At 53.0% G+C, this 16,642-nt stretch overlaps 1 protein-coding gene across 1 annotated transcript; it reads left to right on the top strand.

Annotated features, from left to right (window-relative positions):
* Positions 1-844: 844 nt before the first annotated feature.
* Positions 845-16,509, top strand: Ethe1 (ETHE1 persulfide dioxygenase). Its single transcript, XM_027431165.2, has 7 exons — positions 845-998; positions 1,427-1,571; positions 2,755-2,903; positions 13,618-13,747; positions 15,057-15,146; positions 15,541-15,657; positions 16,319-16,509. Exons 1-7 carry the CDS (start codon positions 918-920, stop codon positions 16,369-16,371), a joined length of 765 nt encoding a protein of 254 aa, XP_027286966.1. The 5' UTR covers positions 845-917; the 3' UTR covers positions 16,372-16,509.
* Positions 16,510-16,642: the final 133 nt, after the last annotated feature.

Below are 16,642 nucleotides of genomic sequence, written 5' to 3'. Positions count from 1 at the left end.
GCTTCAGGGCATCCAATGCCTCCAGCCTACACTGGCACGCACCCTCTCTTGCACGCACCCCGGCACTGACATACACATAATTAAAAATATGGGTTTTTGTTGTTGTTGTTCTTGGCAGGTTAAGGCAGGATTTCCACGAATCTGTGGCCAGCCTGGGTTATATGGAAAGACCCCGTCTCAGCCTGGGGTGTTGGCGCACCCCTTTAATCCCAGCACTCAGGAGGCAGAGGCAGGAGAATCTTTTGAATTCGAGGCCAGCCTGGTCTGTAGAGGGAGTTCCAGGACAGCCAGGGTTATGTGATGAGAAACTCAAAAAACCAAACCAGGCCGGGCGGTGGTGCCGCACGCCTTTGATCCCAGCACCCGGGAGGCAGAGGCAGGCGGATCTCAGTGAGTTCGAGGCCAGCCTGGTCTACAAGAGCGAGTTCCAGGACAGCCTCCAAAGCCACAGAGAATCCGTGTCTCGAAAAACCAAACCAAACCAAAACCAAAACAAACAAACAAACAAAAAAACAAAGCAAACCAAGCAATCAAACAAAAAAAGAGTTGTAATCACTTATCTAACAGTTCTTCCAAAACACTGCTGATACTGAATTTTGATTTTTTTTTTTTCTTTTTGTAGGATGACTTAGTTGACCACGTGCTTTCCTGGAAAACGTCCCGCGTCTCAAAGTGTCCGGGGGCTTTCTACCTCTCTCCCCGTTTATATACATGAGTGTCTCTGAATCAGCCCTGGTCTCTGGTCTCTTTTTCTGCCTGTGTCAGGGTCTGGCCTTGCCTGCGGTCTTCCTGGGTAGGGTCTTCGGCGTCTCCTTTAAGACAGGCCCCGCCCCGGCCCGCCCTCCCGGGTCAGCCCGGGTGCGCGTAGGGCTCAGGCGGGGAGGTTGCTGGGCTCAGTGCGAGCCGGCGGGGGCGCGATGGCGAGCGCGGCCCTCAGGGTGGCCGTGCGACGGCTGAGCCAGCACAGCTCACCCAGGGCCCCGGTCCTCCTGCGGCAGGTGCGGCGAGCCGGGTGGCCGAGCGGACCCCGGGTTCAGGGCAGTGGGTGGTGTGGGACACCCCTGTCCTGGAAAGGAGATGGGGATGGGAGGTCCTCCACGCCTTGCCGTTGCCGCTGCTGCTGCTGCAAAAAAAGGGGGGGGGGCTTCCGATTTGGTCAGGGGGACCCTGGGCTTGGGGCGGAGGTCTGGGGTCTATTACCAGAGGAGGGCGGGGTCCTTGATTAGGGGCGTGTTGGAAGATGGAATTCCTTAGTTCCCCTGGAGGGAGCTGGGGACCCCCTCCCCCCTTTGACTCCTGACCCCTGGGTCAAGAGGAGTGGGGTTGCCGCATCCTAGGAGGATGCTGGAGGGGAGGCCTGGATTCTTGGGTCCCCAGGCTTGGGGATCGGGTTCAGGAACTCTCTCTGGTACCCCACCCCTCCCAGATGTTTGAGCCCAAAAGCTGCACCTACACCTACCTGCTGGGTGACCCGGAGTCTCGAGAGGCTCTTCTGATCGACCCTGTTCTGGAGACGGCGCAACGGGATGCTCACCTGGTTAAAGAGTTGGGGCTGAAGCTGCTCTATGCCGGTTAGTCTGTGTCTTCGGACCAAACTTGAGCGGAAGAGAGGCGGGGCCACGGGAGAAAGTGCGCTGGGAAAACCCGGGAGGATGGCGGGGGGCCTGGACCCCAGGATCTGGAGGATGGCGGGGGGGCGGGGGCTGGACCCCAGGATCTGAAGGAGGAGGGTGGGGTCGGGACCCCAGGGTCTGACGGAGGAGGGTGGGGTCGGGACCCCAGGGTCTGGAGGAGGAGGGTGGGGTCTGGACCCCAGGATCTGAAGGAGGAGGGTGGGGTCTGAACCCCAGGATCTGAAGGAGGAGGGTGGGGCCTGGACCCCCGGGTCTGGAGGAGGAGGGTGGGGCCTGGACCCCAGGATCTAAAGGAGGAGGGTGGGGTCTGGACCCCAGGGTCTGACGGAGGAGGGTGGGGTCTGAACCCCAGGGTCTGAAAGAGGAGGGTGGGGTCTGGACCCCTGGGTCTGAGGGAGGAGGGCTGGGGCTGGACCCCTGGGTCTGAGGGAGGAGGGCTGGGGCTGGACCCCTGGGTCTGAGGGAGGAGGGCTGGGCCTGGACCCCTGGGTCTGAGGGAGGAGGGCTGGGTCTGGACCCCTGGGTCTGAGGGAGGAGGGCTGGGGTCTGGACCCCTGGGTCTGAGGGAGGAGGGCTGGGTCTGGACCCCTGGGTCTGAGGGAGGAGGGCTGGGTCTGGACCCCTGGGTCTGAGGGAGGAGGGCTGGGTCTGGACCCCTGGGTCTGAGGGAGGAGGGCTGGGTCTGGACCCCTGGGTCTGAGGGAGGAGGGCTGGGTCTGGACCCCTGGGTCTGAGGGAGGAGGGCTGGGTCTGGACCCCTGGGTCTGAGGGAGGAGGGCTGGGTCTGGACCCCTGGGTCTGAGGGAGGAGGGCTGGGTCTGGACCCCTGGGTCTGAGGGAGGAGGGTGGGGTCTGGACCCCTGGGTCTGAGGGAGGAGGGCTGGGGCTGGACCCCTGGGTCTGAGGGAGGAGGGCTGGGCCTGTACCCCTGGGTCTGAGGGAGGAGGGTGGGGTCCGGACCTCAGGTTGTGAAGGATCAGGGTTGAGGTACCGACCACAGTATCTGATGGTCCCAGCGCCGGGGTCTAAGGGGGGACGCCTAGCGTCTGCCTCCTTGGGTCTGAGGGCTGGCTGCTGTGAGTTGGTGACACTGAGCGCTCCCTGCTCTCCTCGCTCCTAGTGAATACCCACTGCCATGCTGACCACATCACCGGCTCAGGGGTCCTCCGGTCCCTACTCCCCGGCTGCCAATCGGTCATCTCCCGCCTCAGCGGAGCCCAGGCCGATGTGCATATCGAGGAAGGTGATTCCATCCGATTTGGACGATTTGTGAGTTGGATGTTGGGTCTTAGGGAAGAGGGTCTTGGCTTGGACCCCTTCAGCTTTGACGAGGGTTCGCGTGGGAGGGGTGGGAGATGGCCTGCTGGGCCCCAGGGAAGAAGGGCCAGTGGACTTAGGCTCTGACTCCCGGCTCTGTTCTCTGTGGGAAGTACCATAAAACCAGGCGGGGCACTGGGGCAGGAGGCTGTAGGCACGCAGGCAAGCAGGCAAGCAGGCAGGCGTGCCTCTGGCCAGTCCCCCTAAGTCAACAGCGATGGCAGTTTCCTGAGCCTTGGGGCAGGTTCTTTGGCCTGGCCATTTCCATAAACGCTGATTGGGGTTTGATTTTGAGGAAGGAACATCCTCTTGTCCAGCCATAGGTCTGGGGTGGGTCTAGTGAAGTCTCTGGGGCTACCGCTTAAGGTGGCGCTCACCGGCATGGTGTTATAGATTTGGGATCAACCGTTTATTAGTGGGTTCCTCCTTAAATGTTGGCCTTGAAGCCTCACCCTAGCCACAACCCTATTGCCTCACCTAGGAAAGGGCTGAAGGTTCTTCCTTCTTCTCTCTCTCTCTCTCTCTCTCTCTCTCTCTCTCTCTCTCTCTCTCTCTCTCTCTCTCTCTCTCTCTGCCACAAGCTTAATCAGCAGGTTTCCAGCCAGCTTTGCAACCCAGAGCACAGTACACTGGTTGGGGGGGAGGGAGGGTTGTACCCAGAGGGAGGAAACAGGTGATTTGAATTGCCAAAGATGTAGTTTGGCTGACCTAGAGGACAGAATGTCTAGCGATAGTGCGAGGTCCTGGCCTCTGGGCTGATGGTCTTGTGGAATGGGGGCCGTTTATTTGGAGGCGGTTAGTGGAAATGTTGTGTGGAGAGGGTGTAGTTGCCGTGAGATACTTTGATTTCACCCCGTATTTGGAGGCAGATGAGGGTTACGTTTCTCGCTGTGTCAGCCCTGCGAGTTGGAGAGGACTGTGGAAGGCTAGGAGGACCAGGCCTGTGCCAGCAGGAGCCCTTAGGGTAGACAGATGATGTCTTCGTAGTTGATAGCACTCATCGCTCGCTCTTCCAGACAACCCAAGTTGGGTTCCCAGCTCCTACATCAGAACAGCCACAATTGACTCCACTGTCAACTCTAGAGGGACCTGGCATCCCCGTCTGGCCTCTGTTGGCACACACATACACTTGCACAGATACACACTCAGATACACATAAATGAATGACTGTTTAAAATCTTAAAGACAAGCCAGTCATAGCGGAACACGCCTTTAACCCCAGCACTTGGGAGGCAGAGGCTGAGGCAGGGGCATCTCTGAATTCCAGGCCAGCCTGGTCTACCCAGGGAGTTCCAGGACAGCCAGGGCTACACAGGGAGAATAAAATAAAATCCTGAAAAAGAACAACGAGGAGACTTAAAATGGGGGTGATGGCAGTCTTAGTGCTTGGGAGGTGGAGAGGGGAAAATCAGGCATCCAAGGTCACCCTCAGCTACAAGCCAAGTTTGAGGACAATCAGGGCTACATGTGACCCTGTACCAAACAACAACAACAAAGCTGGCATGGTGGCACACACTTTTAAAATCCCAATATTCAGACAGAGACAGGAGGATTCACAGCCGCATCTATTGGAAACCCTCACTCAAATAGAAGAAAATGATAAATGAAGAGAGAGACCCTTCTCAAACACAGAGCAACAGATACCTTCAGTGAACAAGTACGGAAGGGCTTAGCTGTGTAGCTGTGTTTGGCTCCTGTGTTTATCTTTCCTTTACTGCATTTTATTGATATAATCCAAATACCGAATGACTCACCCATGGGAAGGCTGGAAGTCAGTGGCTCGTGGTGCATTTGTAGAAGGCTGTGTTCGTCACTGGACGCCATCTCAGGATGTTTTCATGACTCCTGGTGAGGCAGCACCCAAAGCCTCCCTCCTCTCCTTCCCAGCCTTGGATAAATCTTCCTTCCTTTCTTTTTATACATTGCTAGGTAGCCCAGGCTGGCCTTGAACTTCTCATTCTCCTGCCTCAACCCTTCAGTTGTTAGGGTTACCTGGACCACAACACCCAGCCTTTAGGTAACATTTTGCTCCAGTACTGGGAATAAAACCTAGGGTCTGATTTATGCTAGGGAAACACTCTACTCTTGTCTTACACCCCAGCCCCTCACTGGGGGATTCTAGGCAGGGGCTCTACCACCGAGCCATGCCCCCAGCCCCTCACTGGGGGATTCTAGGCAGGGGCTCTACCACCGAGCCACGCCCCCAGCCCCTCACTGGGGGATTCTAGGCAGGGGCTCTACCTCTGGGCCACACCCCCAGCCTTTTTTATTTTGAGAGATCTTAGCAACTTTCCCAGGTTGACTTTGAACTCACTCACTCTATACACCAGATAGGCCTTGAGCTGATCCTCCTGCCCCAGCCTCCCTAGTAGCCACCACCGCAGGTATATATGCCATTGTGCTCGGCCATTAAGTTGCTTTTATTCTCTTTTATTGTCCTTTCTGTCTGTCTGGATTTTCCTGCCTGCCCATTGCATAGAGACAGGAGCACAGTCTTTGAGGCTGGCTTCTCTTTTCAGCGTGCTGTCAGGGTTCACCCACATTCAGGACCCCACTGGCTCTTTATGTCTCTTTATTTTTGAGCAACAGTCTGGCGTATGATGGTCCTATCGTATTTTACTTATTCACTGATCAGGTGATGGGCGTTCCACTTTGGGACCGTTGTGGGAAGCACTGTTGTGAATGTTCTCATGTGGATTTTTGTGGGAAACAGTTGCAGTCCTGCTAGCACTGTGTTAAGGTCCCAGGGGTAGGGTACCTACAGCAGTGCCAGTGCCTGTTAGTGCCTGGGTTTGCTAGTGTGGGTCTTGCTTTCTGTAAATTCTTTACAGATCTTATGGGTCTGTTTTTCCTGACTCTTACCTTTTCTGCCACCTTTCAAAGTTACTTATAGCTGGGCGTTGGTGCACGCCTTTAATTGGGAGGCAGAGGCAGGTGAGTTAGAGGCCAGCCTGGTCTACAGAGTGAGTTCCAGGACAGCCAGGACTGTTATATAGAGAAACCTTGTCTTGGAAAACCAGAAAAAAAAAAGTTGAATTATAGCTGGAAGCCTGTGTTCCCAGCCCTTGGGATGTGGAGGCAGGGTGATTAGGATTTCTGGGTCATCCTTGGCTTTGTAATGAACTCAAGGCCACCCTGGCATGCCACTCCTACAGGCTGTCCTCTGACCTCCACAGTTGGGCGGTGTCCTGCACACCCTTTCACAATAATAACAAATAAAATGCAATGAAAACATGATGAGACTGTGTTTCAAACTCTAGAACAAAACAAGAAGTTGTGTCATACATAAAATGAGGTAAAGTGTGCACACACTGTACTTGTACAAATTGCTTGTGTTTTTATATGTTTACTCTGGGGTTCCTTCCTTCTCTATCCCTACATGGACCATCCTTATCACCCCACAGGCCTCTCTGCTCTTCCCGGCCGCCAATCCCTCTGTTTCGGGGACCATCCTGACTTATACAATCGCAGCTAGTTTCACTTGGCATTCAGCTTTGGGAGATTTACAGGCCCGGTGATGAAACACTCTAATCCCAGCTCAGGGATGCAGAAAAGTTTTGATCTTGTCACCAGCCTGGGCTACTAGCAAGTACCAGGCTAGCCTGGGCTACAGAATGAATCCCTTTCTCCAAACAAAACCAAAGATAAGAAGTCCACAGTGTGTGTGTGCCCAAGTCTCTCTTCCTTCCTCTTGATGTCTGCAGTTGTAATTCTTTGTAAAGACTTTATTTATTATGCGTAGAGTCTTCTGCCTGCAGTCCACCAGAGGGCACTCATTCAAGATGGCTGTGAGCCACCATGTGGTTGCCGGGAATTGAACTCAGGATCCCTGGAAGAACAGTCAGTGCTCTTAACCCCTGAGCCATCTCTCCAGCCCTGCAGTTGTAATTTTTGACGTTGGTTTGAGACAAGGTCTCATTATGTAGCCCTAGTTAGCCTAGAACTCACCACTTAGTCTAGGCTGGCTGCAAACTCACAGAGATTCCCCTGACTTCTGAGTTTAAATTCTTTATTTCTCATGGTTATGTAGTCAGGGCTGGCCAAACTTTCTCTGTGAGTGATTGGATGGCGAATCTAATCTTTACAGGCCACAGGGAATGTGGTCTGGTGTCCCGGCTCTCCTCCTGTGTGTAAAAGCCATGTTTGGCACAAGGACAGAAGTCAAAGTAGGGCTGTGTGCTCAAGAGCCTCATTTATGGCTCCTAAAATTTGAGCTTTAGAACGCCCCGCCCCCTGGCATGGCTCCAGTGGGCTTGGAACTCACAGAGGTCTTGTCTCAGCCTACTACGCCTGTGCTATGGCTAAAATCCCCCCTTCACTGCTTCTCCTAACAGGGTTTCACATAGCGCAGGCTGGCTTCGGGCTTGTTGTTATATTGCTGAGGTGGACCTTGAACTCCTGATGTAATCCTCCCTCCTTCCCCTCCACCTCGCTGGGATCCCAGGTGTGCAAACGCTTGCTCTGTTCCAGCCAAGAGAAGAATCTAAGAAGAGTACTCTCAGATGACTTAAAAAGGGTTGTTCCGACAAATTCGGTTTCCCCCGCCCCCAGTGTGCCAACCCCTCATGTGGACCCCACAGTTTGCTTATTCATGCCCCCCCCCTGGGTGGTTATCCTTGGATTTTACTATGGGAGTGGACGGTGCTGCTATGTTCCTGTTTGCACAAGTCCCCTGGCAGAATTTGCCCTCAGTTGCAAGGAATTGCCTTGCTGAGTCACAGCCATTGCCAGGTGTTGTTTTTCTCTTACAGTGCTGGGCATGGAACCCAGAACCCTGAACAGGCTAGGCAGGGGCTCTACCACTGAGCCACGCCCCCAGCCCCTCACTGGGGGATTCTAGGCAGGGGCTCTACCACTGAGCCACACCTCCAGCCCCTCACTGGGGGATTCTAGGCAGGGGCTCTACCACTGAGCCACGCCCCAGCCCCTCACTGGGGATTCTAGGCAGGGGCTCCACCACTGAGCCACACCCCCAGCCCCTCACTGGGGGACTCTAGGCAAGCATTGTACCTCTGATATACATCCATAGTCCCCTTTTTGTTGTTATCATTAGCCCCTTTAGTTAAAAATTGCGCGATTTATTTAAAGTGTGTATGTGCAGGGTTCATGTCAGAGGACAGACACCTCTTGGGACTCAGTTGCTTTCATTTTACCATGTAGATACTAAGGACTAAACGTGGGTTGTAGGTCTTGGCAGCAAGCACCTTTACTTGCTAAGCCATCTTGCCAGCCTTCTCTCTCTGTCTCTGTCTGTCTGTCTGTCTCTCTAAGGATTTATTATTTTTATTTTGTTTCTGTGTTCTTTGCCTGCATGTATGTTAGTACACGGGCGTGCATGCCTGGTGCCTATGGAGGCCAGAAGAGGGCACGAGATCCTCTGGAACCGGAGTTAAGGACATGTGTAAGCCTTCATGTGGGTGCTGGGAACCGAAATTTGATCCTATGCAGGGCTACACAGAGAAACCCTGTCTCGGAAAGTAAAAGAACAACAACAACAATTATATATGAGAATTTGCCTGCACGTATGTGTGTGCATCGTGTGTGTGCTGAGCCATCTCAGATACCGCTTCTTTCACAAATTAAAGGGAAGGTGAGCCATTTGGCCACAGTGGAAAAAAAAAAAAGGGGGGGGGGGGAGAGAGATTTGAGGGCATGCGAACAGCAGAGGGCGCCAACACCACTTAGGATTTGAGAAGGCAGAAGGAGCCAGACGACCTGGCGCCTGCCGCTTGCTGACCGCTAGGGGGCAGTGCAGGCTGCGTGAACTGCGAGGCCACCCGGGAGCCTGGGAGAGGCAGGGGATGAGATACTGTTATCCTGTGTTTTATGCGTCCTGGAGAGAAAGGCTTTGTTGATGGATGGATGGGTCAGGATGGCCCCCGGCTAGTTGTTGCTGGCCTGCAGGACACTTCCGGAATATTCTGGAGCTGAGGCGATTCATCCATCTGCCAGCTTCACAAACAGAGAGGCCGGCTTTGTAGGTTCATCCTACAGACTTTTTCCCAGTAGGCGAGTGCTCTACCACGGAGCTAGGTCTCCAGCCTTATTGCTATATTTTAAAATGACACGGGTATTTTTTTTTTTTTTAATGCATGTGAGTGTTTGGCTTCCTTATGTATGAACTCCACATGGCGCTCCAGGAGGCCAGAAAAGGGTGCTGAGTCCCCTGAAACTGGAATTATGTATGTATGGCTGAAAGCCCCCCCCCCAAGTGGGTTCTGGAAATCGAACCTGGGTCCTCTGAGCCATCTGCAGCCTCTATTTTTTATTTTGAGACAGAATCTCACTAAGTTGCTCAGGCTAGCCTCAAACATTGCAAGTAGCCCTCCTGCTCCAGAGTGCTGAGATGATAGGGTAACCCCACGATGCCCAGTGCCTTATGTATTATTTTTAAAATTAAAAACAATATATTTATTTTGCTGGATGGCAATGGTGTACCCCTTTAGTCCCAGCTTTAGGAGGCAGGGGCAGGTGGATCTCTGTGAGTTCAAGGCCAGCCTGGTCTACAGGGTGAGTTCCATCTAGGATAGTCAGGGCTATACAGAGAAACCCTGTCTCGGAAAGTAAAATATCAACAACAAAAATTATGTATGAGTGTTTTGCCTGTGCGTATGTATGCGTGTCATGTGTCTGCCTGGTTGTCAGCCACATGGCGGGTGTTGGGAGCTGAATGGGGCCCTCTGGGAAGACATTACTTGCTCTGAAGCGCTGAGCCATCTCTCCAGTCCCTTATTCTTGTTTATTCTGTAAAGCGCCACTTGTGTACTGAGGATTTTTCTAAGTACTTTATATCCACGGAGCAGTTTGATCTTTATAGCATTCCAAGGGGCCGAGGACAATTTTGATCTATATTTTGCAAATAAGCAGATGGGCCAGAGAGCTGATAGATTTCAGATTAGGGACTAGGTTATCTATCTGCTTCCAAAAATGTTGTTTTCTTTATAACTGTTTGGATCTATCTACATAAAATTCTGGAACAGATGAGTTACAAAGTCATCTACAGTAATCGGAAGCCGGCCAGGGCTCAGCTGGGGACAGGGTGGAAGAACGGTGTATTTGAAAGGGGTACAGAGAAACCTCGGAAAGTGATAAGAATGTTTGCCTTTCTGTTATCATGATGGCCATGGGAGCATATTAAAAAGACTTGAGAGGCCTGTCAGCCCAGCTGTTCTGCATGCTGAGGCAGAAGATTTGCAAATTCAAGCCCTGCCTGGCCTGCAGAGTAATTTTGAGGCTACCTGGCTGCATGAGACCCTGTAAAAAGAAAATTAAACTGACAATGTAGGTCAGTGTTAGAGCCCCTGCCTAGAATCCCCCAGTGAGGGGCTGGGGGCGTGGCTCAGTGTTAGAGCCCCTGCCTAGAATCCCCCAGTGAGGGGGCTGGGGGCGTGGCTCAGTGGTAGAGCCCCTGCCTAGAATCCCCCAGTGAGGGGCTGGGGGCGTGGCTGAGTGGTAGAGCCCCTGCCTAGAGTCCCCCAGTGAGGGGCTGGGGGCGTGGCTCAGTGGTAGAGCCCCTGCCTAGAGTTCCCCAGTGAGAGGGGCTGGGGGCGTGGCTCAGTGGTAGAGCCTCTACCTAGCACGCTCAACGTTCTGTATTCAATTCTCAGCACCCATCACCACCTCACACAAATAGTTGTGAAAAATAAATGAATAGAAAATAAACCTCCCAAGTCACGTGAGAGGGAGTCACTCCATTCTCCCTGAACACAATCGTGCCAGAACTGGTCAAAGCATTTCAGTTCCTGGAGGAGGAGGAAAAACCTCCCAATGGCTTTTATGAGACTAGCAGAGTTTTGACACAGCCACTCACGTGGGTATTGTTAACAGGATACCAACAGTCTTGCAGCCCACCTGGTTTCTAGATGGGGTGGGGGTGGCAGGCGTATGTTACAATTCCTGTGTGGAGGTCAGAGGACAACTGGCAGGAGTTAGTTTTCCTTCTACCTGGTGGGTCCCAGGGAACAAACTATTGTCGTCCAGTATGGCAACAAGTCCTTTATTCACAACCATCTTGCTGGCCCTCTTTTGTAGATTTTTAATTTTCAGAAGTTTTTTGTTTTGGTTTTTCAAGCCAGGGTTTCTCTGTGTAGCTTTGGAGCCTATCCTGGCACTCGCTGTGGAGACCAGGCTGGCCTTGAACTCACAGAGATCCACCTGCCTCTGCCTCCTGAGTGCTGGGATTAAAGGCGTGTGCTACCACTGCAAGGCTCAATTTTCAGAAGTTATTTTATTGTGTTTTATTCTGAGACTAAACTCACATAGCCCAGGCTGACCCCAAATCCATTGTAAGTAGAGGGTGACCTGGAACCCCTGCTCCTCCTCAGTGCTGGGTTTGTAGGTCTGTGCCACCAGGGTGAGCTTGTTTGCCCAAGTTTGATTAGAGTGTGTTTCCATGTTGATTTTTTTGACTGTTAGTTTTGCCACTGTGACAAAATGGCTATGATAAATATCATTTAAAAATGATTCATTTTAATCGTGTGTATGTATATGTGATATGCTATGACGTACACGAATCAGCTGCTCTTAGAAGCCAGGAGAGGATGTCAGATCTCCTGGAACTGGAGTCACACGTGGTTGTAACATGGTGTCCCAGGCGGTTGACCTGGGTGCTGGGAATAGAACTCTGGCCCCGGGCAAGAGTGGTGTGTGCTGTTGGTCCTTTTCTCCAGCTCCAGCCATAAACAGAGGACGGAGATGGGACAGTAAGATGGCTCAGCGTGGGGGGGTGCTTGCTGCCCGGCCTGACGACTAGAGTTTAACCCTGGGACCCACATGGCGGAGACTGAGAACCAGCTGCAGTGGGTTGTCGTCTGACCAACAGTCACAACCATGGCGCGCACACACACACACACACACACACACACACACACACACACACACACACAGAGTAAATACAGTGCAATTTTAAAGTCTTTAAAAAGAAGAAAAGACTTTGGCTCAATGTCTCCAAGGTCCAGTCCAGGAAGAGCTTGCTGGCCTGGGCATCATGAGTGGGAGTCTGCTGCCAGGGAGCCAGGAAGAGAAAAAGTCAGGGCCTAAGGGTCCATCATAGTAGTAGATGGTAGACAGAGGAGTCTCTGTCACATGCTCAGCCATCACAACCATGCCAGGCTTTTGCCAGTGTGACAGGCTGAGATCCTTGGAAACCATTAGCCAACACAAGAGTCTCTTCCCACTACAGAGAAGACTGTGGTACGTGCCTGTAATTCCAACACTTGGGAGGCCGAGGCAGGAAGATCAGGGCCAGCCTGGGCCACTTAGGAAGATCTTGTCTCAAAACGCTACCAACAAAAACAATAGAATAAAGTATACATTTAATTAGTAACTTTTTTATATCTATTTATTTTATGTGTATGAGTGACCTGTCTTCATGCACACCAGAAGAGGGCACCAGGTCTCAATACAGATGGTTGTGGGAATTGAACTCAGGATCTTTGGAAGACCAGCCAGTGCTCTTCACTGCTGAGCCATTGCTCCAGCGCCCTAATTAGTAACTTTTTATTTTACCAAGAGACCACTTTTTTTTTTTTTCCTTTGAGGCGGGGTCTCACGCTGAGCTCAGGGAACCTGGAGCCTCTTAGCTAAGCCTAGCACAATGGATCTCATTGTAGATGTTGCTTTATAGCCTGTCTTCTGCACCTACTGAATATTGAACTTTATTTTTTTTTGTATCATTAAGCATTTTTGAAATAAGTGTCTTTCCAACAATAGCACTTATTTTTTTTTATTACATTTCTTTGCATATGTGTGCATGCGTGCACGTACCATGGCATACATGTAGAGGTCAGAGGATTATTTGAGCCAGCCGGTGGTTCTCTTCTACCATCATGGGGTCCCGGGCATAGAACTCAGGTCCTCAGGCTTGGCAGCAAGCACCTTTACCCACAGAGCCTTCTCATCAGCCCTACAGTATGACTCTCGATGCCAGCTTAGTCTTTGTTTTCTTGTAGTGCTGCAGGCCCAGCCCACAGCCTGTGTGTGTACACAGCCTGCTGAGCCATACCCCCAGCCTGGTGCTTATTTTTCTATTTTCTTACTGAGATGCAAACTCTCTTTGTAGTGAGCGCATGACCCCTGTTGTATAAGCCTGTTACAAACGCATGTCTCTGGCTATCTGACTATCTTGGGAACCCATCTGTGGTATTTTTGCTCTTCAGAACTTCAGTCTGGGCTGGGGATGGGGCTGGCTGGGCTGCCAAAAACGCTTGGCTAGTGCGCACAAAGCCCTGGATTCCATCCCCAGCATTGTATAAACCGAGCCCGGTGGAACAAGCCCATAACCCCAGAACTCTGAGGTGAAGACAGGAAGACTGGACGATAAGGTCATTGTTGACTTCACAGCAAACTTGAGTCCACTCTGGATAGGGGGAGGGGGGAGGAGGAGGAGGGGAGTGATGAAAGGAAAGATTGGTTCAGATTGACACCTCTCCCAGCACAGGGTCTTGTGATGGCTCAGGTTGGCTTTGAACATCAGTTCTTCCTGCCTCAGCCTCCCAAGTGTCTCTTTTGATGTATTTGCCGCCATGCCCAGACTTCAGATTAACTTCAAGCCAAACGGTTGCTCTAGTCCTTTGTCTGGTTGTTTCCCTCAGCTGGATGGGGCTTTGGGGGGCGGGGACTGGTGAAGTTTGCTGGTAACTGACTCTGTGCTTTGCATCCCTGCCAGGCCTTGGAGACTCGCGCCAGCCCTGGCCACACCCCAGGCTGTGTCACCTTTGTCCTGAATGACCAGAGCATGGCCTTTACTGGAGATGCCCTGCTGATCCGAGGGTGTGGACGGACAGACTTCCAACAAGGTGACCCTATTCCTTTCTCCAGCCCAAGAGCTCGGTGTGATGGTGTGGGTGAGAACGTGAAGAATAGGATTTTTGCATGTTCGAGGCCAGCTGGTCTACGTAGTGAGTTCCCCGACAGCCGGGGCTCTGTAGAGAGACCCTGCGCAGCTGGGGCTGTGTAGCTCAGTGGGTAGATGCAGGAAGCCCAGGTTTCAATCCGCATACTTCATCACCTGGAAACAGCTGAACCATATTTCTAATCCCAGCACTCAGGAGGTGGAGGCAGGAGGATCAGGAGTATAACTTGGGGCTGCAGAGATGGCTCAACAGTTAAGAGCACTGGCTGCTCTTCCAGAGGACCTAGGTTCAGTTCTCAGCACCCACATGGCAGCTCACACCTGTCTGTAACTCCAGTTCTAGGGGGCCTGAAACCCATGGCAAAAACACTAATGTATATAATATAAAATTAAAAAAAAGAGTGTAAGGTCATTTTGAGTAACATAGAACTCGTGTGCTCACACACATACCCAAATACACACCGAGATTGTTACTGTACACTGTCTAATCCTTAGGGGTCAGTGTAACTTTTGGGGTTGAGCTTTAGGGATCGGTTAGCTTGACAGGCGACTCCTAATCTCCCTTTTATCTATTCGCCTCAACTGAGGGCTCGCTCAGGAATTCTTTGTGCGCCCGCCTATGGTATATGTGCACATGTGTGTGGCTGAGGGGGTGTGCTCACAGGCCAGGGGGGATGTCAGGTGTCCTGTTCTATACACTTCGCCTTGTCTCCTTGAACCTGGACCTGGGCTGGAAGCCAGGAAGCCTCAGGGGTCTTCTTGCCTCTGCTTCCTACAGTGCTGGAGTTACAGGAGCACAGGCCACACCCTACATTGGGTGCTGGGAATTTGAACTCAGTCCTTGCAAGCCCTTCTACCCCCTAAGCATCCCTCCATGCCCAGGACTCGGGACTTCTTATCTGAATCCGAGTCACTCTTCCCCTTGCCCTCATGTCTTGAGTATTACCTTTTTTAGTCCACTTTCCTGGCCCAGAGCCCTTCCATCACCTCCCCTGGTGCCACAACCTCTGGTACTTCAGTCTCTCAGCCAGACCTTACCGAGGAATTCACAGAGCATCCCGACGAATTTCTCACCGACCCTCAGTTCCTCATATATGCTGTTCCCCCCATAGAATGCCCTCCTTTCTCTGTGTCCCCAGAAGGGCGTTCTTGGCAGGAGATGAGGGAGAGGGTTTAGCCATAGTGCCTCCATCTTCCCGCTCCTTCTCTCTTGTCTCTGTGAGTCTCTGACCTCTAAGTTTTCTTTCCTCAAGGTTGTGCTAGGACTTTGTACCATTCTGTGCACGAAAAGATCTTCACACTTCCTGGCAACTGTCTCATCTATCCGGCTCACGATTACCACGGTGAGGGCTCGCCCGAGGCCAATGCAGACCGCTGTCACTTAAGGCAGGGAATAAATAATACCCTCTGCCTGTTGTCTCCACGAGGCACGGAGGCTGCAGAACCCAGAAATTCCTGCGGCTGGAAAGATGACGCGCTTGGGCGTGCTGTGTGGATGTAGAAACAATTAAGAGACCTCTGCAGGGCATGTAGGTTTTCCTGGGACCGTCCCCCTAGAGTTCGGGAACTGTGGAAACTACAATTCCCATAGTGCCCTGAGAGAGAGAGGCGGGGCAGCGTCTCAGGGCCATTCAGGGAAGGGCCAGTTCGTCCCAAGGTCTCCTGGGAAATGTAGTTCTGAGCCGCCCAAGGCACCGAACCCCTGGTTACTTTCCTTTCCCTCCCCTTTGCCAACAGGGCTCACCGTCTCTACTGTGGAGGAAGAGCGGACTCTGAACCCACGGCTCACCCTCAGCTGTGAGGAGTTCATCAAGGTCATGGACAACCTGAACTTGCCCAAGCCGAAGCAGATAGGTGAGAGTCCCCAGGGTCTGAGGAAAGAGCCGTTGGGGTGTGAATCCCTGGATCTGAGGGAGGAGGGTCCTGAACTCCTTGATCTGAAAGGAGGGCTGGGGCCTGGACCCCTGGGTCTGAGAGAGGAGGGCTGGGCCTGGAGCCCTGGGTCTGAGGGAGGAGGGCTGGAATGGACCCCTGGGTCTGAGGGAGGAGGGCTGGGCTGGACCCCTGGGTCTGAGGGAGGAGGGCTGGGGCTGGAGCCCTGGGTCTGAGGGAGGAGGGCTGGGCTGGACCCCTGGGTCTGAGGGAGGAGGGCTGGGGCCTGGACCCCTGGGTCTGAGAGAGGAGGGCTGGGTTGGACCCCTGGGTCTGAGGGAGGAGGACTGGGCCTGGACCCCTGGGTCTGAGAGAGGAGGGTTGGGCCTGGACCCCTGGGTCTGAGGGAGGAGGGCTGGGGCTGGAGCCCTGGGTCTGAGAGAGGAGGGCTGGGTTGGACCCCTGGGTCTGAGGGAGGAGGGCTGGGTTGGACCCCTGGGTCTGGGGGAGGAGGGCTGGGGTCTGAGGATTAGGACTCGGGACTAGAACTGTAGTCCCCACGAAAGAGCCCTGAGCATTTCCTGGGCCTCTGTGAGACTGAGTCACTGCTGCGACCTCACAATCATTTGAGGTTTCTTTTCAGACTTTGCTGTTCCTGCAAACATGCGCTGTGGGGTCCAGACGCCACCTTCCTGACTGGTCCCAGCCGGCTGCTTGTATCCGTTGCACTAGGTGGGGTGAGGGGAGGGGCGGCACCCCAGAGCCTCTCTCCTCTCCCACCCCTACTCTCACCAGCTATTTGAGCTTCTTAAATAAACTTTGTTTTTGCCACGAGTCTGAGTTCTGCTTGTTTTCTTGGGGAAGGAATTACGTTTCCAGACGCATGCCGAGACTCAGTTCCGGTCCCTCGGAAAGCCAGGGTAGACTGGGATGCGGTAGCGTTAGTGGAGGGCTTGCCTAGCACGTA

This window comes from Cricetulus griseus, chromosome 9, assembly GCF_003668045.3.
Source record: "Cricetulus griseus strain 17A/GY chromosome 9, alternate assembly CriGri-PICRH-1.0, whole genome shotgun sequence".
Lineage (NCBI taxonomy): Eukaryota > Metazoa > Chordata > Mammalia > Rodentia > Cricetidae > Cricetulus > Cricetulus griseus.
The sequence above is the reverse complement of the archived record's forward strand: the minus strand, read 5'-3'. Positions and strand labels throughout refer to the sequence as shown.